This window comes from Dasypus novemcinctus, chromosome 8 (genome assembly GCF_030445035.2).
Source record: "Dasypus novemcinctus isolate mDasNov1 chromosome 8, mDasNov1.1.hap2, whole genome shotgun sequence".
In the NCBI taxonomy this organism is placed as follows: domain Eukaryota; kingdom Metazoa; phylum Chordata; class Mammalia; order Cingulata; family Dasypodidae; genus Dasypus; species Dasypus novemcinctus.
The window spans coordinates 39,155,440-39,183,280 of record NC_080680.1 but is presented as its reverse complement, the minus strand read 5'-3'; the positions used below and the strand labels follow the sequence as shown (position 1 = coordinate 39,183,280).

The following is a 27,841-nucleotide window of genomic DNA, read 5'->3' as shown; positions in this document are numbered from 1 at the left end:
TTTATCATTTATTATTTTTATTTGGACAACATATATACATATGTACAAAATACCTACTGTCAGAATCCTCTTTTATAATTTCATTTGATTTACAAAAACAGGACAGCAAAATAACTTAGGTCACTAATACTGTACAAAAATAAAACTGATTAAACAGTTGTAAAGGTCAGTATCTTACAGTGTTACAGATCATTCATCTGTTGTGAAAGAACATGTCAATCTACCCCGAGTGATGAGTACTATGCTAAATCTATCGGCAAACTGACAACTAATCGATTTCTGTAATTATAACTACCAAATATAATTCTCAAAAGAAGCATGATGTATAGCTAGACCTTAAAGCCGGAGCATCAGTCCACAATGGTGAAGGGCTTTCTTCTTCCCTAGTCAAGGAGAGGAGTTATCTTAACTCTAAAACTATTAAATTTTCCAGAATATGACAATTACTTACAGTATTAGATAAAACAATTTTTCTTCCTTTTAAACACCTGCAATAGTCTTTCAAAAATTCAGTTTGGTTAAAAAAGTAAACAAAAATTACTATCCTGCACTTGGATTTTTATAAGTTAAATCCATGTCTTTTTAATATAAAAAGTAATTGCGTCATAGTTTTAGTGTTCAATGAACTCTAGTAGTCCTATTTGAACCATATCTTGATATAGTAAATCTAATTAGAATGCTGGTTCCTGTTTTGTGACATTTTAAAACAGGATTTATCACAAAGAATAAAAAGCCTTGAGTTTATACATTATGTTACTGTGACATATAAGAGAATATCAAATGTGTGTTTTTCAATGACTTGAAAAGGCAGGTAGCAACTTTTTTTGGGAAGTAAATTGTGCATTTTTTTTTTAAACAAGTTGCTGCATTTATATCCATCTAAGTGCTCAACAAAAGCCACTTATAGGTTTACTCCTGAAACTATAAAGATTGTCTTTCACTGACTTTGTGTTTCTTCGTTTCTGTGAGGGAAAGATGAGTTTTTCCAAGCTACTGAGTTGCTAGGCAACCCCAAACTCACTCTCATTAAAGGCAGAGTGCAGGGTTCTCCTAAGCAGAATCATCCCATGAGTTCAGTAAGAAATAGGCAGCTCACCTATCTCATATGGAAGAACAGATGTCCTTAAAACTTATTTTGGACACAGAAATTAAAATTTGGTTTAAAATAAGCGTTTCAAAAATCTGAAACAGAGGTAGAAAGTGTTCTTTATTTTCCTGACATGTTTTCCCGTGAGAAAACACTTTCCTTTTTATCCCATGGACTGCTCCCAGTCCCTAATGTTAAAAGCAGTCCTCTTTATAGAACCACATTGGTTCTATACAACTACATTGGTTTCCAAAAAAAAATACCGTGCTAGTGATGGCTGTTGTATTGGAAGTTGGAGAGTCAGCTGGGACCTGCGCCCGTGCCTGCTCCATGAGCCCACACTGCTTCTGAACTGGAAACGAGCATTTGTCAGGTGAAATAATGAGTTCACTTGTAGGTGGGTACCCTAAATTTACATGACACATTTTATAGCACATGTATAAAGTAGAGTGCACCATAGCTCCCTGTTTTAAATAGCAGATAAAACTGTCAGACAGCATTATTTCTGAAGGAAAAAAATGTAAACATTTCCCCCATGATCACTGCTGACTCCCCTCACTTGAGGTTTCTTCTTAACTCTGAAAACTCAGTTCATTTTTCTGGCCGCACAAGGGCCAAAATTAAGTTTTCAGGTAAATGGCGTTTTATGGATGCAGTGGTTCAGGCCATTGTAGACACCTAGATACAAGATAGAATAGTGGTGAGCCTCTGATGTAAGAAACACGGTCACGTGTTTTCCATTTGTACATATTCCATTTCCCTACATTCTCCAAAAGGGACTATTATGCAGAGCCTCCTCTGAAATCACTGGGGTATTTTCCACTGGCATTCACTATTTATAGGGATATAGTTTTCTTTTTTATATTTCGGCTCCCTTTTCCCTTTACATAAAACTCTTGCACCTGTTAGTGGGAGTTTTGTAGGAACATGGGAAGGAGACCAACAAACTTTTCCTTAAAAAGGAAAAAAAAAGCTGTTTCCAGAGCTCATTCCTATTCTGCACCCATTCAAATAAAACCCAAAGGAGTAAAAACCCTGTCCCCTAGTGGCATTACTACACAGTAAGATGATGTTAACTAAAGGATAGGAAAATTTGGAAAAGTTAATAGAGTTAAAATTGTTCTCTTTTTTAAAAAACACTACCCTCCTTCTCCTTCAGGATCTGCTACATGTATTCTGCCCTCACATCTCTGCCACGATTTCTTAGGGAAACGTGTATACTATAAAATAAGCAGATTATAACGTGGTGGCCAAACAGAATGTCTGCTTTTATCCTTAAAGCATGTATTTAACTTATTCATCCTCTGCATTAGAAAATAAAAGTGCAGCTTATGTTCAAAAAGTACAATTCATACAAAGCAAGTTTTAAAAGTTCTGTACTTAGTGTAACCTTTCAAAGGTTTGTCTTGATTAGTATAAATTCAGACTCTGCATACCCATTGACTATAAGTAACTTTGTTTTCATGTCTTTAGATGACAGATCATGCTGGAGTAGATGTGCTCTTGCTTGCATAAAGACAGCTGTGCTATGGCATTTTCATCTCAAAAGTTAAGGTGATTCAAGAGAGTGGTTTTTGCTAAGGAAACTGAAGCACACTCGTCATTACATCAATAGGTAAGAAAAAAGTTCCCAGAAACAGCAAGCATAAAGGGCCCAGAATCACTGTGTGAGACCACAGGTCAACTCACCCAGTCAGACATATGTACACCAGTGTTGAATCGTTAAAATTCTACCCAGCCTTGGCCTTGACCCCCTCCCCCCACTCCCTGCCCACCCCCGGAAAATAAAAAGGGGAAGAAAAAAAAAGAAAAGCATTTGCCTTCCCTCCAACAGTCAGAGACCCCGGATTGGAGAGTTGCCTCTGCAAGGGGACCAAGTGTTGACTTTGATCTTAGGCTACAATGTGCTTTTAAAAACAAGGCAGGGAGAGGAAAATCAGAATTTTGACCAAAGAGCAGTAACTTCCTGTGCTGTAAGGGCGCCTCCTCCGGGGCTTAGATTCCACGTGTCTGGCTGTTTCCTGGGAGTCGTTTTGTCTTTGCGGGGTCCATCCCTCCTTGACCTCCGTGGGCAGCACCTCACAAGGGGTTGGCCAGCGCCTTTTTCGACCGCTTGATCATGCTGGGGTGGAACTCGGTGTGGCGCCGCGCGTGCTTGGTGAGGTGGTCGCTCCGCATGAAGCGCTTCTCGCACAGCGGGCAGCGGAACTGCTTCTCCCCGGTGTGGGTCCTGTAGTGGCGGGTCAGCTCGTCCGAGCGCGAGAACTTTTTAAGGCAGTCTGGCCACGTGCAGGGAAAGGGCCGTTCACCTAAGAGAAGGGAATCAAGGCAGGGTACGGTTTAGAGGGTGCTCACAGGAAAAGCCCCGCGGCTGCACTTCACCACCAATCCCGCTATGACTCAAAAGACAGGCCCATGCCTCCGAGGACATTTGCTGAGAATAATCTTCTCTAAGCAAACGAGCTTGCTATTTTGCACCCGATGGATCCCTCCTCGGCTGTTATTTATTTATTTTTCTGGTTTGATTCTAAGTGGTTGTTGGTTTCATGAGTTCTCGCAGAGCAGTCAAAAAACTTAGCCCCTGGATGAAATAACCAGAAGAGTCGAATTCATAGAGACAGAAAGTAGGTTAGAGGTTCCCAGGGGCAGGGGGAGGGGGGGGGAGTCGGTGCTTAACTGGAGCCGAGGACCTGAGGTGAGGATAAAGTTTGGGTAATGGATGGTGGGGGACGCAGCACAACATTGTTTTGTTAATGTAAATTAATGCCACTGAATTGTACGCTTGTTAAGAGTGGGAGATTTTATGTTGTATTTATATTACCGCAATAAAAATAAAAGCAAAAACAAACAAAAACTGCCTTTGCTAAAGTTGCTGACATCTCAGGAATGAGGAGAGCTGAGGCCCCCGTTTCTGCCAGCTGGGCACACAGAGCAGGTTTTCACTTGAGCTGCTGAGGGCTGTAGCCACCCAGCCTGTCTGAGCATAAGGATGGGGAGCCCTGGACCCGACAAGGCAGCCTGGTTTGTTCTCGAGCATCTCTGTCACAAACACTCTTAACAATGTGAAATAAGCCTTGCTGTGAAGTCCAGATTTTAAGTCACGCTGTCTTAACACTAGACATGAGCTGGTTCTCTCTGCCACATATTAATCCTTTAAATACCTGAAGACAGCTATTATGTCTTTTTCTCTAATCTTCTCCAGACCAACCAATCCAAGTCTCTGCCACATTTCTCATAAAATCATCACATTATTATAAAATGATAACTTGCATTATCTTGTTGAATTCTCATAGGATACCCCATGAGGTGGGCTCATTTTGCAGATGAGGAAACAGAGGGTTGGGGGACTTGATAATGACTTGCTCAGGGTCACACAGCTACAAGTGGTGAAGCCATGAACTGACCCCATCCACCAGGCTCCTGGACCCATGTTCTTGGCGACTCAGCTGTCTGGCCTTTTGTGGGTCATGAGGACTTGGCACTATCTCCAAATGCCCCTTATTCTGATTGCCTTCCTTGGATTCACTCTATTGTCTTTGTGTCCCAGCACGATCAGGTCAGCACCAGCACTGTGAGCCTGCACCCCACATCTGGGGAGGGCATACCCATGCAGAAAGGCAGAATGTGCTTTTAAAGATGAGTGTAGTCTTGCTTTCTCCTCGTTTGAGTGCCTGCCACCTCTACTCCCAGAGCCTTCCTGCCTATTCCTCACACCTTTCCAAGCACAGCCAAAAGCTATGGCTCCTAAACACGGGGCACACGGACTCCTCCTTTCCATCGAACTCTCCAGATGCTCCTTTGGTAGGTGTGAGGAGTGAATATTTTCTCATCCCTGTCCCACCTCCCTGGAGCCCGGAGACTTGCAGAGGCTGGGTAGCTGTCCAGTGTGGTACATATGAGTCATCCAAAAATTATTCATTCTTTAATCCTCAGATTCTCCTATCCTGTGCCAAAGAGATGTAGAAATAACAACAAAAAGCTCTTCCAAAGAAATGATCATAACGCCCTGTACAACCTTCTTGTTCTTGTAGGAAACCCAACATGGGCAAGACTAATCTGTAGCAGCTGATTTGCTATATGCAAGTCTATTTATAAACCATCACTGAGCTCTGGGCTGAAAGGCTACAGCAGCAAAGAGCAATAACAAACTGAACCTGACTCAAGGTGGATGAGAGCTAAGGTTAATGACATATGGAGATATTAAAAGTCTACTGCAGGGAGGCCAAAAAAAAAAAAGCTTCAAACTTTATGCCTCAAAAAAACTCAACAGTGACATAAGAGTTGAAAACTACATTTTTTGCAACTATTGGATCAAACGACATTTTTATTCAGTTCTTTTGAGCAAAGGGTGAGACACAGGTTGTCACAACTCAACAAGGCTAAGGGCAATGCCACGTATGGTTTTTGTACTATGCATGCTACTAAGCAAATGCCTAAACTTAAAACACTTAGACTGAGTTAGTTAATCCTCCAGGTCCACTCATATTGACTAAAACCTGCTTAGAAGTTACCAGATTACTGGGGAAGACTTCTGGACCATTCCAAAAATAGATGGCAGCCAAGTCTTCTCCTACTCAATGGAGTGCCTATGGAGGAAACGTTCTTCTAAATACGTATGGAATTTATACAGTGATAAGTCATTAATTAAAAAAAAAATACCTTTGACCTTTCCTTTTTGGAGCGCTCTCTCCACTGTTCGACTGATGTACTTTTACTGACATGCATGAAAAAGAAAAGCTCAGTTTCTTAGTGCTTGTTAGGACAGGTTTTCTTGGAGGAGCAGTTATATGGTTTGGCTTACTCATTGGCACATGTACTTGTTTCTTTCAAGTGAGTCACAAGAGGAGGTGGTCAATTTATTTGAGTGCATCTGTGTCTACTGTGGGAAAAAGAGATCAGGAGACCACTTTGCTGTGTGCCAGGACTGGAAAATAAATCTGGCATTCCCTCTGTTTTAGGAAGATGGCTCCACAGAAGTGCTAGTCAGTGGAAAACTGTCATGAAGCCTCAATCAGCTGTATGTGCAGCTGAGCATTTATGCTTATGATCTCCATATATTTCAAATGCAACCAGGAGCCACCCCTACTGAATTAACTTTCAATTTCATTTATGGCCACACACTCTTGACCACCCTCATAGTGGTCATTCTGTGATTGTTGGCATTGCTTCTAATCCAGATGTTGCCAATGACCTCGCCTCCTTAACCCTGAGGCCTTTCACAGAAAGAAGACAGCAAATCAGCACTAACAGTAGCTTTGTTAAGATTCAGGTAATTCGTATAATTCAGATTTACAAATTTCCAAGAACTTAAAAAAAGAGGTGCTCGGACACGAGCTGCTAGTGTAAAAGCCGCGGAATCATCTTGATTCTTTGGGATCCTTTAGAAAAGCATTAGGCACTTTTGTTCAATGATCTACATCTGGTTAGTAAACTTGGGCCCATAGGCCAAATCTGGCCCACTGCCTCCTGCCACCTGTTTTTGTAAGGTCCATGAGCTAAGAATGGTTTCTACTATTCCTACCATTGCTTTTTTACTAAATGGTTGGGAAAAATCGAAAACGGAATAGAGTTTCATGAACATGAAAATTACATGAAAGCTAGCTGAACTCTGAGAAAATCTGAACTTCACCTTGGTGTACACCAGAGCTTGTAAATTCATGTGTCCTCAGGAGCCAGACAGGTAATAAAAAGGGGTGAAGTGGCCGGGTATATGGTCATAGGTAGTGGTGGAATCTGTGGCAAACTGGAGGCATTCGTGGTACTTCAGGGTATGCAAATTTGACACTTTATAAAACACTATGCTGGCCAAACAAGTGTGTGTGCAGACTAGCTTCTGCTCGTGGATCTACAGTTTGCAGCCCTTTGAAATCGTCCATCTCTCCAACTTTGAAATGGAGAGACTTTGCATACAACCTCCTATGGAATACATTTCATCATGTTAATGACAGACACATAATAAAGTACCATCTAGAAATGGAAACATGTTTTGCATATAAGAAAGTATGGAATGGGGCAATGGGGCCAGAATGCGAAATCATATAGGAAGAGAAACAGAATGTAAAGGCCAAATGGGGCATAAGATGATTTGCAGAGGAGGAAAATAGAGGCCAGAGAGCCGAGGCTGTGACTCGCCCTATTTCCCATAGCCCGCAGGAGACCAGGCCAGGCCTTTCTTTTCAGCTCAGTGCTAAAGCTCCAAAAGAGAACGGGCAACACTCTTCATACCAAATAAATCATATGGCAAAGCAACTATCAATTAAGGAATCTTTAAACTTGCCTTTAGTATTAATGAGAGAGTTACCATCCTCCTGGGAAAAAAAGAAAACACATGTACCAGTGTTTTATTTCTGGCCTTCTCAGGAAAACACACCCAGAGGCAGTGACACAATAAACTCTACTTTACTGGAGCACAGCTGTTAACAGCACAAGTTTCTCTGAGTTCTCATTATTTATATACCACTCCTCTCCTCTTTCAGCAACAAACTAAGCACCTCTGGCTGACAGACTCAGCTCAAGAGTATAACATAAAACTTGATCAAAAAGGCTGCTACCGAACACAGCACCAAATGCATAAGACTTTCTTTGCAGAGACTGTCCGGAAGCCTCCAAGGGTTCAAGAGAAGCAAAGTAGCGCCTGCAGACTATGTACCTGCCCTCAGTAAGCACAAGTAACACCCCCGCTGCCGCTAAGAGGGAGCCTTTACTTGACCTGGTGACTGGCTGATCATGCCAAGGGAAGCTCACTCTTCTTGGTAAAGTCCTGAAATGAATGCTGGGTGAGTTGTCTGCACGAGGGCAAGCCTGGGGTTTGCTCATGGGATAAACCCTGCTCTTCTCCACGTGTTTTTCAGACCCTGGCCTGCATCAGTGGGCCCTAGGCTCTTAGACCTCCTTCCCACCAGGTCTAATCTTTGTTGAGGCAGAAGGTTAAAAAAAACAAAACCTAAATCTCCATTGCTTCTAGCAAAAGGAAATGGTTCTGGTGAAAACAAATCTAAGGGAACTAGGCTGCCTTTTCAGAACAGAATAGGAAAAGTGCTAATTAAGAATCACGGCTTCTTGCAGATGTACAAAATCAAGGCTTCTACTTAAGAAAAATACAGTGTCTTTTGATTGCAAAAAGGCAACTAGGATCCCATCAATATATAAATAAAAGGATAATTTGATATTAGAAAATCACATTGATATTATTGCCCATTTTAGTAGGCTCTCACACACACACAATTTTGAATTGATAAGAGACAAATTTATACTTGCTAAGACTCAACATCCATCCCTAATACGTTTTTAAGAAAATAGAAGAATAATTCCCACACAGGATAAAGACATAGCTCTGAAACCTCTCATCAGTAAGTTCAATAGTAAAATAAAGGTAACATTCCTGCATTCCCACCTCTATCATCATATAGTTGTTTAACATTGCTCAAGAAATGCTGAGTGCAATTAGTTAACAAAATAGGAAGTAAATGATGGGAAGGAGGAGGTGAAATAAGAATTTTTTGCAGTTGATACAACCATCTATTTGGAAAACAATAACTGAAAAATTAATATAAATCAAAGGTGCCGTCATATAGGTGTTAAATAAAATAACACACAAACACACACACACACACACACACAATGGATTTCTTATATGCTAATCATAACCATCAGGAAAAACCTAACCATAAAAGTTCAGGATCTTTGTGAAGAAGCTATAATTTAACGATGTAAAAGAAAATGAGTAAGTGGAAGGTTTCTCATATTCCTGGATGGTAAGGCTCAGTAGTGTAAAAATTGCAATTCTATACAAATTAATTTTTAAAATTAACACACCTCAAAGGAATTTTTTTCCTTAAACTTGGCAAATTATTCTACAGTTCATCTGGAAGAATAAACATGCTCAACTTGCCAAGGAAACTGTGCAAAAGAATAATAGTAAGCATTGAATTGTATGATTAAAACTACAATAATTACAATAGTAAGATACTAGTACAGGAGAAACCAGATCAAGACTGAAAGTAAGCCCAAGATGCTATGGGGCTTTAGTATATGACAAAAGGGGATATTTATAACCAGTGAGGAAAAAGATGTTCTAGTCAATAAATGGCATAGACATCTGGTTAAAGAATAATCTAGATCCCTACCTTATATCTTTCTCTTAAATTCTAAATGGGCTACACATGTAAATATATATTTAAAAAAACTCATAAAGATTGTAAAAGAAAAATATAGATGAATATTTTTAGACTCTTAGAGTGGAGAGGGAATTTTCTAAACAGGGAACCAAAGGCAGAATCCTTCAATGTGGGTAGTTTTGAATATATAAAAATGTTAAACTTCTGCAAGGCAAAAATATACGTTAAAAAATTAAAAACCAAAACGATGAACTAATAAAAGACATTGTAGCATATGACAAAAGGTTAAAATCTGTAAAACAAAAAACAAAAAAAAAACCACCCACAAACTTGCAATCAAAATAAGCAGCCCAATTTAATAAAAGACAGAGAGGCAAATAAGCAAATAAGAGAAGAAATATTAATGAGCAATAATTAAATATATGAAAATATATTCAATCTCACAAGTAATGTAAACATGCCAAGGAAAACCTCAATGAAATATCTAGTAGGCTGGTGAAAATGTTACAAAGTCTGTTCCACCTATGACTGGTGGAGGCATGGGGAATAGGCCTTGTCCTGCACTGGTGGGACAATCTGGCAATATATTCTTCTAGGGCTTATTATTTTTTAAAGAATCAGATAGGACTACAAAAGTATATTGTGACCCTAGCATTGTTTACAAGACTAATAATGGGTAACAACTTAAGTGCCCAATAATAAAGAACTAAATTATAGTACATCCATACAGTGGAATAATATGCACCTGGTAAAAATGTATTTGATTGTTATATAACGAAGTGGAAAGACGTTTGCTGTGATTTTTTTCCCCCTGTATTTTCTGATTTTTTACAAGAAGTACAAATTTCTCTTTTAATAACAAGAAGGTGGGTTTTTTTTTAAAGGTTACTAAAAGTAAGGAAAACGAAGAGTATACCTGAGTTTAACCTTTTCCACAAAGGTACTGGTCAAGAATCTATTTCACAGTGTGGGGCTTAGTTTCAATTGAGAAACTACTGGGACATTCTAGGTGTCCAAGACCAAAGGAAGGAGAAGAGTCATTCTGTTTCTTTCTCAGGCAAACTGTTGAAGGTGAACTTCCCCAACATACTACGTTGTTCTCATTTCTGCTCCGCCTCCTTCTCTCCCACTGTTGCCTTCTGTGAAAGGAAAATGGCCCTGGCAAGAACAGATATGAATCTTCCTTCAGATGCTGAATTGCGCAAACAGTAACGCTGGGTGTGCCCAACCAAGGAGTGTCCTTGTTAGGAAGCAGAGGGGAAGTGAGCGCTGTGAAGGGGGCAAGGCCCAGTCGGCTGAAGCGCTCCTCTTGGCCGAGGCGGTAGGGCACAGGGCTGCACGGATCTGTCCCGACCCCAGGCCCATTGTCCGTTAACATCCAGTCTCATTCCCACTGGGGAGACAACATGGACTGGGAAGTACAAAACATGAGGAGTTGCTTTTACTCTAGAACCCACCAGTACAGAGCCACAACCACCTGATTGGGGGGAGGGCTTGTGTGTGATGGGACTGTGTGTGCAGCCATCCCAGGGTGCAGAGAATTCTATACTTTCCTGCACCATTAATACTAGGTTCAAAAATCAAGACACAAAATGCCTCCTGTTTGCCAGAAATATTACCATACGTGTAGATGAAAGAACAAAAATGCTTGGTGGGCTTTGAAAGAATAATCCTGCCTGAATGCCATGCCATCCCATTACCACTGTCACTGAGTCCTTCCCTTTTTATTTTGTCTGTTGACATAACAGAGTCACTACAGGACTTGGATGTGAGATTTTACTTCTTGGTCCCAGGGCTTATCTGTGGAAAGCAGCTCGTCCCATAGTTTAGGATCTGAAATGGGAAGTGGGTGTGTGTGTCTGGAACATCTGTGACGCAGCACTTCCTCCCCGAAGCACGACAGCGTTTAGGAACAAGCCTGTGGGAACAGTGCTTACATGTCCCCAACCTCAACTCATCTGTGCTGGGACCTCAGAACTAACGATGAGACCAACAGATTCTTGACTCTTTAGGCTCTCAACCCAGCAGGAGATACCTCTTGATGTCTCAGCAAGGTAAAACGCAAACCTTAACACAAATATTTTTTACCACAGTGAAGGTCTGCCTCTTGGTGTGGTTCGATAAAAGGCAACACTTAACTCGTAGTCACCGAATTTAGAGCTGGACGAGATCTCAGCGAACCTCCGAAGGTCCACGAGGTGAAAGAGCCGCCCTGCAACTGCACAGCTAGTCCCTGGAGGGCCGAGGTTCAGCCAGATTGTCTGAAGCCAGGTCCGTGTTCTTTCTCCGTCCCAGGCTACATTGCCCCCGTGCTGCTATTTGTGGGAGAGGTACGTAAATAAGCTAGTAGGTACTGAACACGGAACGGGAAATAATGTTCAATGGCAAAACTTTGAATCTGCATTTTTGGTGGTTTTGACGATCATCTCACTCAAACCTGTGAAGTCCCAGCTGAAGTGCACTCAGAGGGATGATTTGCCCAAGGTCACAGGGTACGATGGGGTTAGGGCTGATTTTCTAATCCCTCCTTCAGCTTAATGCATAAAACAAGATTAGATGTGCAAAAAGGCCACGGCCTAACTAAATGCAGGGAAAACCTTTCACTGTGTGTTTTTCCAATTCTCTTACTCCCTGGCCTTTCTTTCCAAATACATTGCTTCAGGGGAGGGCAACAGTCTAGAACAAATAAATTGCTGCTGAACTTTGAGATTCAAAATAGAATTTTAAAAATGTAAAGCAGACCTAATGATACAATCTGCAACTCTTTTGATTTGCCAGGGCTTCCCACCAAGATCAGAGCTGCGGAAAAGAGCAATTGGAGTTTTAGAGTTTAGCCTTAAAGGTCTCCCAGCGCTCTTTCCTTTGGAGACAGCTTGGCAAGTCCCAGAGGAGTGGCCACTGTGGCTCGGGTTCTCCAGGGCATGCCTTGAGCCTTATCTGCTGGGAAGTCCCACACAGGCCCTGGCACCTGAGGAGTTGGATAGCCAAGGTGGAGAGAGAGGTCTCTGTGCAGGGCTTGCAGCCTCAGACTCCCACTCTTCCTGATACAGAGTAGAGAGAAGGGCTGTGCCTTCCTGAACCCATAACCAGGCAGCTGGAAAAAGCCATGGGAAGACCAAGTCACAGAGTACAAGGAACCCCCCCTTCAGCAGAGGATGCCAGCACCTGAAGACGGACACCCAAGCAGATGCATTCCAGCCCAGAGGAGACCACTGAGGTCAAGGGACGGCACGCAAAGCTGATGGCGCTCCCCTCATGCCAAGCCCAGAAGTGAGCCCCTTGCCCATCAAATAATGGATCACTCTCAGGAGAAAGGAAGGGAAAGAGAGAGAACACTGATTTTGCGAATTTACCCAAAGGGTAAATTGCCAAGCTAAAAGTTTTCCACCAAGAGCAGAAATAGAGGACTTGAGAGCTCAGTAGATTTTGGTATTGGACAGTTAACCTCTTTGCACAGCCGATGTCTGTGACTGTGAAATTCTTAACCAATGCACAGTTGCTTTATGAGAGCCAATGAGACTTTTGGCATCTTTAGCAAACAGAGGGGTAATCACTCCATTTGAGCAAGTAAATGAATAAAATTACACGTAGCATCCACAGCTTCCAGTCTAAGGGTAACTACTATCCAGAGTTGAAGCTTCTGGCTCAGAAAAGAGAGAGGGCAAAAAAGGAAAAACAGGGAAGCGGATATGGTTCAAGTGATAGGGCTTCCACTTACCATATGGGAGGACCTGAGTTCGATCCCTGGGGCCTCTGGGTGAAAAAGAAAAAGAGAAAGCATGGCATGGTGAGCTAGTGCCTGCACGAGTGCCCGTGTGGTGAGTCAGTGCCTTATACAAGTGAGTCACGCAGCAAGATGATGAGGCATCAGAAAGAGAGACAAGGGGAGAGTCAAGGTGAAGCACAGCAGAAACAAGGAACTGAGGTGGTGCAGTTGACAGGGAACCTCTCTCCCCATCAGAGGTCTCCAGGATCGAATCCTGGTGAATCCTAGAGGAGAGAAAATGAGAAGAAAACCCAGACAGCAAAAACAGCACGGTGGGAGGAGCGGAAGGTGGGAAAATAAATAAATAAACAAATCTTTTTAAAAAAGGAAAAACACAAGAATATATATATATTTTTTAAAGTAAAAACAGAGATGAGACTGATGCCCGAGTCATAGCAATGCCTACTTCACCTGTCAGCTTGGTTGTGGGACCTGCAATGATTCATACTGACTGGTGATGCTGCCCCGGCATGTGTTTCTAGCATTTTCCCTCTGGTTCACCCTCTGCACACTGTTGGTACCAAAGTTAGGCTGCTAGGACCAGCAATCTGACTCACACACACCACATGAGTTATCCTCAAACAGTCTTTCAAGCATAATTTCTCTGTGTCTAGGGATAGAAAATGAGCCACTAATTCAGAGGGCCTGGCATTCACCATCAAAGGCCATGAAGAACCTCAACCTTTATGAAACAGACCCACAGACTCCCCTTAGTTCTCAGAGCAGGAATGAAGATTTCCTCGGGCAGCCATTCCTGGGCAAGGTTTCGAAATTTGGGAGCAAGCAGGACGTTGAGAAGAAATGACTCAGGATGGTGGGAAATAGCCCGTGCTCTTTTACGCTGGGAACCCCCGGCTTCAGGGGGATAATGGTCACTGGACAAACATTTTGTGGCTGGCCATGGGTATGAAAAAAGAGGAAAAGTGAGCTGTTTGGTTGTCAGTCAGCTTATTTTCATTAAAAACTGCAATGGTACAAAAATACAGTTTGAATTATGGTAGTGGAGGGATTTGAATCATTGTTATGTGTGTTTTTGAAGTTATTCTTAAATTTTATAAACTTTTGCCTCTTAACCAAGACATTTGTGTTTTTGTTGGGATTATGCACAATGAATAGACTTCTGAATCCCAAGAGGAACCACTACAGAAACAGCTCATATTTGTGCATTCTACGCCTTTATATATTAGCCCCTAAGGTAACAAATGTTCATATAAACACAATTTCTCTCGGCATTAAAATGGACAGACTACTGGGGAAGTGGACTTGGCCCAGTAGTTAGGGCGTCCATCTACCACATGGGAGGGCCGCTGTTCAAACCCCGGGCCTCCTTGACCCGTGTGGAGCTGGCCATGTGCAGTGCTGATGCGCGCAAGGAGTGCCCTGCCACACAGGGGTGTCCCCCACGTACAAGGAGTGTGCCCCGTAAGGAGAGCCACCCAGCACGAAAGAAAGTTCAGCCTGCCCAGAAATGGCTCTGCACACACGGAGAGCTGACACAACAAGATGACGCAACAAAAAAAGAAACACGGATTCCTGTGCCGCTGACAACAACAGAAACAGACAAAGAAGAACACGCAGCAAATAGACACAGAGAACGGACAACTGGGGTGGGTGGGGGGGTGGAGGGAGAGAACTAAATAAATAAATCTTTAAAAAAAAAAAAGGACAGACTACGGAAATGAAGACCAAGTGAATGGCACTGCTGATCACACTGCTGCCGCTAACATTTGTTCCACACCAGGCTTTTGGTATTGGTTTCTAGAGCAGCCACTGAGGAGCGCCCAGGGCCGTAAGCCTAATGTATGTTGCAATAATCTATTTTCCACAAAGACCTTTTTGTACATGCACTGATGGCCTTATCTTTCAGGTTGAATACCAGAGATAGTTCAGATCTCTTTCCCTTCAAAGAGGAGGAAAAAAATGTCATACTGTTTTGTCTCTCATTTTGTCAAACTCTGCTCTCGGAAAATCCTGTTTGTAGTTCTAACTGGGCCGATAAATAAATAGCTATTGGTTTTGCCTGCCTGGCATCCAGTCTCTCTTTTGACTAATAAATAGCACACCCTGAATTTCCTTTTGGACATCACCTCTTCCCCACTGAGTCCATGTAATTCCAGGGGGGCTGACCTGGCATCCCCAGCCCGAGGGGTTGGATGTGGCCCGGTCATGCTTTAGTGACTGATTTCAGGGATGGGCACATGAGTCAAGCATAGTCACGGAGCTTTAAGCCTGGCACTTTTACTGGAATCATTAGGAAGGGGGAACTGTCTTTCCACTGGGCTTGCTGAATTGGCAGGATGTGCGTCTGGAACTGCTGGCAGCCATCTTATCACCACCCAGAACAAGCCTACCCATGAGTGCAGCCAAAGCAGAAGTCGGCAGAGTAGAGCCACGGAGAAGTGCGGATTCCTGGGGCCACTAAGTACCTGTATCCAGAGATACCGGAAACTAGAGTTACCTGTAGATATGTTTGTAACTTGAACCTATAAAATTCCATTTTTTCTTAAGCCAGTCCACCTTGGGATTCTGCTGATACAGAACAGGGGTCTCTTTCAATTGTAAAGAAGCAGCTTCTGAATAAACTAGGGAAATTACCGGGTAAGTACGGTCAGAGCTTTCTGCAGACACTCCTAATTAAGGTTCATGAAAACCAACCACAAGCCAGAGTTAGAACAACCCAAGGAGTCCAGGTCAACCATTCAACACAGTTTCAAGCACCTGGAAACATAATGGAAAATTCCAGTGTAACCTTGGACTAGGTTAACTAACTCCAGGTCTGAGTCCTCCGATAGGGAAAGTTACAGTTCCTTTCTATCTCAAAAGATTGCTGTGAAATTAAATGTAACCATGTGTGTATACCACTTACTCTGAACCTGGCATATAATAAATGTTTGATGTTGTCATCATCATTATTATTCACAAAACTCACAGTACCTGCTATCAGCATCTAGCACAGTCCTTTACATTGTAAGAGTCACTATTTTTTAAATGAATAATAAAAAATTATTTAAATGAATGAGACACCCACTGTTGTATTAATCTGGAATTCTAAACAAAAATTCTAGGAATCCCAAGGTCTTCCAGGCAGCACAATCAAATTATTTACTTTAATTATAATAGTAGTCAGTGTATGGGGATATTGCTAAATGTATTAAATACCTCAACTGAATTAAGCCTCAGAATAACTCCCTGAGTATAATTACTGAGCTCCATTTTACAGATGAGAAAACTCACCGGAGGCTCAGAGAGTTTAAGTATTGCCTACATCCTCAGAATTAGAGAGTGATAGAGGTGGGATTCAAACCCAGGTCTGAAGGGCCCTAAAGCTGGTGCATAACACTCCACTATACTCCCTCCCTGCAAAGGCCTCTATTGGAGGCACCTTGCTCACTCAGGTACCTAAGAGTGGACTGATCTCCTTCCTGGGTCCATCAGTGGGTGGGACCTTATTCTTTCTTGATTGCCTCTCCCTCTTGAAGCTGACTTCCCGGGAGAAATGGTGAAAACCATTTTTTTCTTCCTTTCACTCTCTTTGAACAAAAGATGATCTGTAAGATTCCTTCCAGTTTTAAAATGTCCGTAATTCTCAGGCAGAGTTCCTGTGCTTTTGCTCATTGCTTGCCCCACTAGTTCCCATTTTGGTTCAAATGAGGTCCTCTGGGAGGTATTCACTTCCCCAATGACAGAGGCTGCTCACACTCAGTTTAGTATAAAACACTACTGCCTGCTTTACAGTCCTTGCCATTAGGTTTGTGTGACTCAGGCTTCCATGTCTTTATTTTAATTTATTTAAAGTCACTAATCTATTTAAAGGGCTCAATTTGGTCAATCAATGATAAATTCCATTCTACTGTTCAAATTTGTGATGGGTCTCAATTTTATTAAAAAAAAAAAAGAACTCAAAGGCCTCATGCCTGGGCTTAGAAGGTGAGGTAACTAGTTCTTGCAGCTCTAGAACCTTAAGATTTAGGATCCAGATTTTCGATTGTCTTCTGAAAACTTCCAAGTTTAATATGCCTCATATAAACTGAAGTTAAAATGGAGGCCTGCAGGTACACTGTCATCTACACAGCAGTTAGCCCAAATGGAAAGGAATGCCTTAGAAGACCTGAGTTATGAAAAATGAATGCACCTCACTCCCTTAGTGGGGAATGCATTCTCTGTAAATAATAATGTTAGTCCTGTCCTACAGTATGCAGAGAATGCTTGAGGCCCTGATAAGGCCAATGTCCTCTCCTGGCCTTCATGCATCAAAAAAATCCAGGCCTTCATGCATCAAAAAAGCATTAAAGGGGAAGCAGCTGTGGCTCAATCAGTTGGGCTCCCGTCTACCATATGGGAAGCCCTGGGTTCGCATCCCAGGGCCTCCTTGTGAAGGCAAGCTTGCCGGTGCCCACGGAGAGCTGACCGCCTGCGCCTGTGGAAAGCTGTGCAAGATGACTCAACAAAGGGAAACCAGCAGATACAGAAAGAATGCGTGGCGAATGGACACAGAGAGCAGACAGTAAGCAAGCCACTGTGGGGGTGAGGATGTGTGTGTGTGTGTGTGTGTGTGTGTGTGTGTGTGTAAAAATAAATAAATAAATTTTTAAAAAGCACTAAAAGTTTAAGGAGCGGCCCAGGAAAGAAGGAGTAGGAAACCTCCCAAGAGCTCTGCCTGGGGCTATCCAGGAGACCCGCCCTTCCATAATAAAGGCTAAAGGTAGGCAGAGGCTGGCCCCACCTCTGCCCTTTTACTGGTTAATTCTAGGCAGCATTTTGGGCCAAGGTAAAAAAGAAAAATTGCTACCAGAGATTGAAGTCCTCTGGAGGCCGGGGAAAAAATTCAAAAGGAAAGAATTAGAAATGAAATACTTTGCGAGGGCCCAGCATGAAGGCTTAGCACATGATTTCATCTTGTCCACAATCCTTCACAGTACCTAGTAATCTCGCTGCAAGCTGAGGAAACTGAGGCTCAGCTTACACGATCTGCCCAAAGTCCTGGCGGAGAGCCTGCCTCTCAACCCTCCAAGTCCCCGAAAACGTTTAAACGGAACGATACCCATCTCTCTGACAGGGGTGGGGGGATGCACATTTTTCCAGACAAAATGATGGATGTGGTGACCTCCCAAGGTCACTCCCAACCTCCCAGTTCTATTCTTTCACTGCCACCCAGTGCTGTGAGGTAGGCCAGGGCCTGTGACTAACTTCTCAACAAAAAGCGGGGCAGCACAAGAGCCAAGATTGCTCCAAGACCACTGCAGAGGATCCCATTTCTTTCCCTTTTTAACCATCTGTGGTTTTTCCCCTTCCTTTTGCCCCTCCTTTTTTCGTGTGTTGCATAGAAACAGAAAGTGCCTTTGTACCAATTACTAGGCACTAATTTACGCTCTTCAGTGGGCGCTGGGCTTGCCGGAGAAAACATTAGGCAAAGGTGGGAGGGTCGTAGGTGGGGGAGGACTCTAGCAGGGGAGGGCTGGAATGCTGCAAGCTTTCCCTCCAAGCCTGAGAAGAGTCAAGGGGCGTGGGTGGGGGGGGGGCGCAGATTTGGAAGTCAAGATTTAACACTACAAAATAAAAATAAAAAATGTTTATGTTCGTAAGGATTTCAGAAATCAAACTGATGGGCTAGAAAGCAAGCTCCAACTAGGGTTTCTCAGGGTGTTTTAGGGGCTCTGGGAAGAGTGAATACTGGGAAATAATCCGCCCACTTTTCTTCTCAATGAACTTATTAAGGAAGACCATTGTAAGCCACTTTCCCAATATGTCATATGATGTTTCTCCCTGGGAAGTTCAATCTGGGAATTTCCCACAGACGTGGCAGAATTACTAGTTCTTACGATGAGCGTAAGCAGTGGACACAGGAATGTAAAATCTGACCCGTATGTTCATTTCCCTCAGGTTACAGCTTTGTAACGGGGTGTTACAATCAAAACGGCACATTATTTAGCCTGCACACCCCTCCCCCAGTCCAGCATCCTTCTCTTTCCTCACCACCTACAGATTTGAGAAGAAAACCAAGGGAAAACAATGTTTTTACTCTGTAATTTTACTCCACTTTTGTTTTCTGTTGTGAAACAGTAATCGTGCCAGCGGCAGAAGCTTCTCTAAGGCAAGCCTACCCTGTCTTTGCTAGGACAGGAATACAGAGAAGGCTGGGGGTGGGGGTGGGGCCAGCAACTGGTCCTCCCTACCTGCCAGACTAGAAAGGAAGACCTGTGTGGTTTCTCCACAGGCCTCCATCCCCAGGACCTGCTTTCTAGCAGTGAGCTGGGGCTGGAACAGCCTGCCTGGGCCGTCTTTCCTTGGACTCAAGGGAATTTTAGAGCCTACTGTCTGAAACCCACAAGCATACCCTATAGGCAATGCTTGCAGCTCTTAGAAAACCAATTTCCTCTACACCTAGAAACCATCGGCAGCCCTTTGGTCTCTTCTCCAATGTAAATTACTTTCTCCAAACAGGATATCTGAGACTGTGCCTAGACTTTCTCAGAGGGGAGCGGGGAGGGGATGAGGAGGCGTGATAACATTCCCAAGGCGGCAAAACTTGATTCTTGGCAGGTGAAAGAAATCTTAGCTGTTACAATGGTTTTCGATCTCCAAACAGGCATAACTATGCAAACTCTACACAGCATATAAGATATGTAGTACATATGTGGGTATCAATACGTCACGGGAGAGGGCAATTATGAAAAAAAAGTCTAAAAGGGCTCTTTAGGGTAGAGATCATGAAAAAGGCAGAGAAGCAATTACCTGCTCAATTCCCACTCAAGCTTAGTTGCAAACATATATAAGGTGAAGCATGTCAAGTTATAAAATAATCCCCTTCACTCTGGGGAGCCCTCTAGAAAAATTAATGGGGTAGAGAATGTCCTCAAGGATCAAGGCACAAGGCTTCCCTTCTGCCCAGAAAGATAAGAGAGCAGTAAGAACTGGGAAGAGGCTGCTAACAGTCTGCCCAAAGGCCACTTCTGAACTAAGGCCCTTAGTCTGGACCTGCGCCAAAGGAGCTGCTCTCCTGAACCCCATCTCTTGGCCAATGGAGGTGGGTCTCTCTGCAGTCACATTTCTGATGGCACTAGACCCTCCTTAGCCAAAGAGCTAACTCCAAGGCTTTTTGCAGTCATTAAGGGAATGGAGGAGTGAGGGAGTAGAGTGTAAGAGGCACAGACTAGGCTTGGCACCTGTATAAGCAAAAGTTTAACGAGGAAAGAACATCCTCACCTGAGTTAGCGTTGGCCTGTGACCGACATTCCTGGACAGACTGTATCCCTTAGTGGAAGACAACTTCCACTTCAGAAGCTACCCAGGTTCCTTCTGCCAGGTATTCTAAATATCCCAGGGAAATGTTCAGACAGGTAAAGGAGAAACAGACGCAGACACTTTTGGGGTTTTTGTAGTTCTTCTCTCTCCTTGTTTTATATGAACTTCCTTCCCCCAATTAAAAACTGTTGGATTTACATTTTTTTCTATGGAACTGGGGTATGATGGTTGGGATTTAAGGCTTTATAAATTTCAGAATCCAGTAACCATTGTTATCACCTAACCCACTGTCACCACTGGAGGACAGCTGACTTAAACCCCTCAAAAGGGAGCAAAATTGCAAATGGCCTGGCAAAAGAGCCTAAGCTTTCTATCATCTGTACAGCAACGCAGCCTGACTTTAGAGCAGACTGTTGTGGTGACTTTTGGACTAGTATTAGATGGTGGTGGTTCTCTTACCTAAAGGATACACCTCCCTCCCCCAACATGCATATACTCTATGAGGGGGTCCCACAGTGAGTAACCATGATGGACTTGATGTTAATTTCCAAATCACATGCTTAATATGTTTTAGGTGAAGTTCATCTGCAAAAGTACAGTGAATATACTATAAAGTGCATAAAAAGTCTGGAAACAAGGAAAAGAGTGAATTTGTTGCACTTTTCCCCAGATTAACAAATGACCCCTGCTTAAAATTTAGAAGTACTCCACTTAAAAAAGATACCTGGCGTTTGAAGAAAACCAAACTGAGCATATTATTTGACAGTGTAAACTAACATACTGATTAAAAATAAGTTTATTCTTTGTTTCCTGAGTTTGAGCACCCTGTATCTTACTCAAAATGACAAGAGCCAACATTGAGGGCCTGTTGTGTGTAGAATCCTATTAGGTGTTTTATATATGTTGTCTTTGTATACCAGTCTATGTGTTCAGTGATAGTACCCCTAGATACAAACTATGGCTCAAAAAAGTAGAGGTTGCAAACTTGAGTGCTACCAGTGATGACATAAATAAAATGAGGGATTCTGCCCCGCAGAAAGAAGGCTCAGTTCAGGTCAATTGTTGTTAGGTCAAAATTCAGGCCCAGTATTGCCAGATCTTTCGATTTTTCCAGAGAAGCCAGAAATCTGGATTTGTGCCCCAAACCCTGATTTTTAGATAATGGTAATGAATTAAATTTTTATAAACCCTGTGTTGGTCAAGTCAAACAAATTTGGAAAGCAAATTCAACAGACGTCTGAATTTAAGTCACTTGCTTAAGGTCACATAACGAGGCAAATCAGATCCCAACTCAACCTGCCTCAAAGGTGTCTTTTCTCTCAGGACACCGTAGAAGTAGCTGTGTTGCATTAAATGAAATTTGTTTAAATGAATCAGCCTCTAAAGCCACATCTAGTTCTGTAGAAGTGGCAGCTGTAGAAGGCTCCCCCAGGAAGGCAGCAAGGAGCAGGTGGAATTCTTGTTGGGCAGCACTGAGCAAGGGGGCGGGGCTGGGGTTTCAGCTCCGAAATCTTCACAGGACGCAGACATTCCAAACACTATCTCTGTGCACCTTCTGGATTTAATACCAGCAAAACTATAATCACGGTGCTCCTAACCCTATCCCAGGGGGAACTGAACTTGAAGCTGCATGTGAGATTTCCAAATGCATGAGACTTCTTACAAGTCTCTTATTTAGACTATCCTTAAAACATACTTCCTGTAAAGGATTATACTTTTGACAATATTTACAGGGGCCAAAGTTTTTATCCCACCACTGTTCTAGGATTAGAGAGTCCCAAAACATAAATGACAACTGCATCCACCACCACCATATCGCTAGTTTCAAAACACTGACTGTAGCATTTAAAGTGAGATTAACATTTCATTTCTGTTTCCACTCTTGACTGTGTAAAGGATTCTCCTGAAACAGCTGAGCCTACTTGCCTTATGGAGAATTAAAGAGCAACACGCATGCACGCACAAGCAGCCATTTCTATAAATGCCTGAGAAAATCACTCAGCCGAATGGCCCAGGAGGCTGGAAAATCCTTTTCCGGAGTTGGACGGACGTGGGAGGCTCACACGGAGGCCCTGCAGGCTTTGCCAACTGCACGACTGGGCAGCTCCCTAGAGGAGAAAGTGCCTTTGCTCAAGGTGGCAGTGGGTGTCGATATGAACAACTGAACTCCGGGAATATGGCTGACACAGCCAGGCCCGCCCAACAGCTGTTGGTGAGTAACACCCTGGGGCTAATGTACCCCTGCTTCACCCAGGAGAATCACGTGAAAGGTCACATCCCTCAGCTCAAGCACAAGTCTTTCAACATCCCTAGAGATACAAACTTGGAAATGTGCTGTTTTCTGGCAACTGAGATGACAACCCCAAACAGTCTGATTTTGCATTCACCACCGAGGACAACCAGCTTTATTCTTGTGCCAGCAGACACCTTCAAGAAAGGCCTTCCAAAGGAAATAAAAATATGAGATAGCCTTTTTTATCAAACCATTACACCCTAAAACGACTATACTTTCCCAATAACTCCAACAACTACCTCTTCAACATGATGTTAACAGGAGGGAAAAAAGCAGTTATGAAATAACCAAGCCCTTTTCCACCTTATCAGAACAGCCGTTGTAAAAGAACCTTTCTAAAGATGATGATATGGCATGTCCAAGTATGAAGGCTTTCCAACTTTTCCTGATTACGTTGAACTGAACCAAGAGAACTGGCTGACCAAGGTCCCTCCCTGTACATCCCCAAAGCCCATTTTAAACTGCAGATGTCTTTCTAGCCACATTCATCTGTCCAGCCCCGCTCTTTGCTGTCGCTGGGATCGCCTGTTCTGCTCGCATCCAGAATGTCACCACATTCCTTACCCAGCCTTGACCTCCGGCACGGACCACACCTCCGCGCTAACTGCTCTACTCAAAGGTGGAGGGTGCGACCTAAATCACACAAGAAAAAATAAAATAAAATCAGCTCTGAAATCGCGCCCCTTCGGAAGGCTAACTAGTCGGTGGGTGAAGATAACCCAACACCACTACCTGATCAAACTCCTCTGCTGCCTGAAGCAGTGTTATTTTAAACTGAACTCTCTGGGGACCCTTGGCCAAATTTAAAACCACCTTGGCAAGCTCTGAAAAAGTAGCACGCATTCAGCTAAGTGAATACTTAGTCATCCCTAAAAGGCTCTATGTAAGTGGTGCTGCTTCCCCACCAGGTTTCGGCCACCTCGCTACAAGCCCACAAGGAGATGAAATAAAATAGACGCCATTTGACTTCCCCGCCGCAAACGTCTTCCCAGGTGGGATGGCCCCACAATCGCCGGGTGAGGGAGTCCTGGGGGCGGGGCGGGGCAGGGGAGGGGCGGGCACCACTCCCCGCGAAGCCACGCACAGGGGCTGGCACCCAGCACTCTGCCCGCCACTTCAATGCTCTCCGCTGCTTCTGGAGGCTTGGTATAATTAGGATGCGAGTGAGCTTTCTGCAGATACACGGTTAAACCATTTAAAGACTTAAATAGCTTCTTATCCCCAATGTTTGCGCCCTTTAGGCCGAGTGTGGTGTCCTTAACGCCCAGGAACGCTACCCGGCCAAAGGTTAACCCCAGAGCTCGGTGGGAAAGGGAGACGCCGCTAACCTGTATGCACTCTGTAATGGGCTTTGAGATGGGAGGATTTTCCATAGACTTTCCCACAGCCACTGTAGGGGCACTTGTGCCTCTTTTCGGAGGCGTGTTTCCCCTTCGCAGCCACTCCAGGGTGGAGGAGGGAAAGCGGGCTGGGCGCGCTGCCAGGATCCTGTCTCTCCTCGGGGCTGTGGGAAGGACTCGACCCAGATTCGGTGGTCACGTCGCTGTCGGATCCTATATCCTCATCCGGACTCTCTAGACTGTCGCTGCACACCGAGGGGGTCTGGATGGGTCGGTACTTGTTCAGGTCCAACAAGCTCTTGGCGATGGTGACCAGCGTGCAGTAATCCTTCCAGGTGTCCCCCGGGTCACCGTGCTCCTTGGTCACCTCGCACTCAGGTAGTCGCAGCCGCTCGGCGTCCGGAGCGCTCCCATGCTCCGGCACCGCAGCGCGGTTCGAAATGGAAACCAGACACTGGGCAGCCACGAAGTCCATGTAGGCGGCCGCGGACATGGTGCGGGCAACAGCAGCCCGGGCGGAGCGGCCAAACTTCGCTGTGGCTGCGGAGGTTCGGCTCGCCCTGCCCTAGCCTCGGACGACGAGCGCGGCGCGGCGCGGCGGCCAAGGGGGCGGGGGCGCGGGGCGCTTCCGACTCGCAGGAGCGCCGAGGCGACCTCAGCCCCTCATCTTTACGTAACCGGCAGCGCCTCCGCACGCAGCATCCACGGCCCCGGGCTCCGCCGCGCTGCCGGCTCTCGCCGCCGCCCCTGCCCCGCGCCGGGCGGGATCCCCCAGACGGGCGCGCCGGCCCCTCGGAGCCGGCTCCCTTGGAAAGATGCCACACGTGGCGGCCGCAAGTTTATTCGACTGAAAACGCCCCCGAGGCGTTGGGAGAAGAAACTGCACGGGAGGCACACGCCCTCGGCCGCCTCTCAGTCCAGCCGAAGCCCCAATACATTCATCCGACCACCCAGACGCGGGTGGGAAGGGCCGGACAAAACGCCAGGTCTACGAGACACTTTGCCCCCAGTCCATAGACGGCTTCTGAGCCCCCGCTCCTGCCGGTCCGCACCGTTCCGGCATTCTCTTGCTCAGTAACAATTTCGCAGAATCCCATCACGTCACAATCCAACCCCCCTCCAATTGGCCAGTGGGGAGGGTGATTCAACTCTGTTTACTTTCTCCCCCTGCCAGTCAGAACCGCCTTTCGGTGGAGAGGTGCGTCTAGAACTGAGGCGTGCGGCCAATCCGACTGTTCCGTTTCGATGCCTCGTGCTACCCCTACAGCCCCGAACGCTGACATTTAAAAGGGTAATAGCTGGGAGGCCGGAAAGGAGAAGCCTCCCTTCGTGAGGACAGCTCTCTCCCGTAGCCCGGCCAGGTCGACAGGCTCACATTCCAGTTGGCGGAGCCTTGCGACACACCTTCCCAACTCAGTTGCGCCGGTCCCTCTGACAAAAGAGAACTTCAGCTTGGGTTTTCCGGCTCGCAAATAGTTAAGTGACTTCCTGCAAACGCTACAGACCCAGCAACCAGTCTTCCAATCAAAAGTAAGTTGGTTGATGTCACTGACATTGGCTCAGCCAATCAGAAGGGCGTTCCAAAAGCTGGCGCTCAACACTTGTAAACGCGAAGTGCTGTAGTGAAACTGGACACATCCTTGCATTTTGTGATGCAGGTAGTAAACTTGAGGTGCGTTTGGGGGGGTAGGAGTGATGAATAAATGTAGTGTGCATCTATAATGAAAGGAAAAAGAAACTCTAAATATGCCAGGCCAAGGCGTCCAAGAATAAACATAAATGAGAAAGCATCATGTTTGTTTTTGGGTTTTTTTCTACTTAAGTTTATGGCTGCAGTGTACTTTTCGGACTCCTAAAAATCCTTCCATCTAATAGATTATACTATGACCAATTCATCTGAAAAAGGAATGCTGATAAAAGTTCTGTTTTAAAGCATCGTCTTTCAACTATCTAACTATTATTACAGTGAAACCCCATTTTTATTTTGGTGATACCTCTTGATACTTCTACTTCCCTGGTTCAATTTCTTTTAATTAAAATTATTTTATTTTTGTTTTGAAGCTGTGGTAACCCACCTTCAAGTAAAAGGAGACAAAAACCCTCAGTTGTCTAACTCTTTAAAACTCATTCGACTAATTTTCTTTTCACAGACTACTGCATAGTTGTTAAGGGCTTTTCCCTCCCTTCACAAATGTGGGGACTAAGGCACAGAGGTGACTTGTCTACCTTACTCAACTTAAATTATTAAGTCTCCTGATTTCTAGCTCTTTGTGCTTTACAACAATTGAGTCATTTGGTTTTGTGAGATATTAGCTATGCTAAACAGATTTTTATCATCTAGAACCAGGCAGTGATCCTTAGCTCTTGAATATTGTGGCATTACTTGATCAACTGTTGATGTGGGTCTTAGAGTCTAATGAACTAAGTTTGCCTCTTCCTCTGACACAACAATGAGGTTGTTTTCCATCTTGATAGCAAATGAAAGAATCTAGGGCTCCATGGCTCTTGCAGGAGGCATAGTGTCAGCACAGTTGATTAAAAGTACCTTTACTTTCTTAACTGGAAAAGTAAGGAAGTACCTGCTTCTATGTGATGTAGATCCGGTGAGGTCCAACAGTGACCCTACTGTCGGTTAACCTTAATTTCCTGAGATTTGGGGATGTCTCTAAGGGAAAGGTCCCAAATTAACCTGCCCAGTTTGGACGCTAGGGTAGTTTATTTTGACTTTGCTTTTGAAATGGTACAGGGAAGATATTTTAGTAGGTGACTTCATGGAGGAAGGAAGTTGTAGAAAGGGGATGCTTGTCAACCAGGAATATTATCATCCTCACTATCACTGTCATCATCATTATCCCTGCTTTCTTTTATGGAGGGCTCACTCTGTGCCAGGCCCTGTGCCAAGTACCCTGCATAAACCCTCACAACCACCCTGTAAGGGTGCAACCCTAGCTTGTATTCCAACCCCCTTAATTTTAGAAAAGAATCTGCTGAAGCTCAGGGGAGTTTGCCTACTTTGTGATTTTTCTGGGACAAATTCTGTCTCTGAGGATTATTACCACTCAGAACAATGCACCCTAGCTTGAAACCTCTTTAAGGCCCAGCACAACTACCATCAGGACCAGTCTAATGCCAGCAGGATCTCTCCTGGGTCTCTAGGATCATGGCCTGTATGGCTTCTGAGAGTTGCATTTTAACTGGCATTGCAGCAATGAAACACATTCCATCCACCTGGGCACCTTCAAGTAGCCCCAGAGTTAACACTGGGTTGTTGCAGAGAAGAAGAAAAGTCTATCTCCCTTGAAAATTGTAATCCAGGAATTTCATAAATCAGTCACCCTGTTTTTTTTTGTTTTTTTTTTTAATACAAACTTTAGCCTCCAGTACTTCTTGCCCTCTTCTCTTTAATTCCCTTGTTGGGACTGGACCTGAATCCTGAACTCTTCTGACTCATTCAGTTCAGAATGATAGGAGAAAGGTAATAACAGTAAACTAAGATTCCATCCAGAAGGATTTTCTTACACGTTTACAAGCATAAGTACTGCTTCACTTGATTCACTTGCATACGTTTCAAACCAGAAATTCTAGGATTATGGATTGTTCTCCCCTTTGTCCCCTTTTCTACTTATTCATTCTCCAGATATTTATGTTCTTGGCAGTGAGCTAGGCATGGGGGAGTACAGAAATTTTTAAAAGTCTGCCCTGAATGGGTTTATATGTTAAAAACAAATATATATAAAATAACACATCACAGATAATAATTCTTATATCAGGATTTTTCTTGTATGTTCCAAACAGGGTTGCATTGCTGTTTTGGGATGTGTACTGTAACAGTTTTCTGATTAAAACCAGTTTATGCTATTTTGCCAGCATGTGGTTCTCCCAGTTAAAATGTTGGCAAAATAAATTACCTCAAATTAATATGAATCAGTTTAATTAAAGTGAATAAACTACCAGTAAGATATATTTTACATCAGAAAAAATATGAGGTCTTTTTTT

The 27,841-nt window shown here is 44.0% G+C and overlaps 1 protein-coding gene and 1 long non-coding RNA gene across 3 annotated transcripts; one reads left to right on the top strand and one right to left on the bottom strand.

The window, feature by feature from the left end:
- KLF9 (KLF transcription factor 9) lies at window positions 1–27,841 on the bottom strand. Its single transcript, XM_004454745.5, has 2 exons — window positions 23,834–27,841; window positions 1–3,396 (listed from the first exon to the last, which is right to left on the bottom strand). Exons 1-2 carry the CDS (start codon window positions 24,336–24,338, stop codon window positions 3,167–3,169), a joined length of 735 nt encoding a protein of 244 aa, XP_004454802.1. The 5' UTR covers window positions 24,339–27,841; the 3' UTR covers window positions 1–3,166.
- Window positions 11,121–14,494, top strand: LOC131279432 (uncharacterized). Of its 2 annotated transcripts, XR_009186775.2 has the most exons (3): window positions 11,123–11,534; window positions 12,255–12,474; window positions 13,585–14,494. It is a non-coding gene; the product is annotated as an uncharacterized lncRNA (long non-coding RNA). The 2 variants fall into 2 exon arrangements; XR_009186776.1 differs by having other exon boundaries at window positions 11,121–11,534; window positions 12,255–14,494.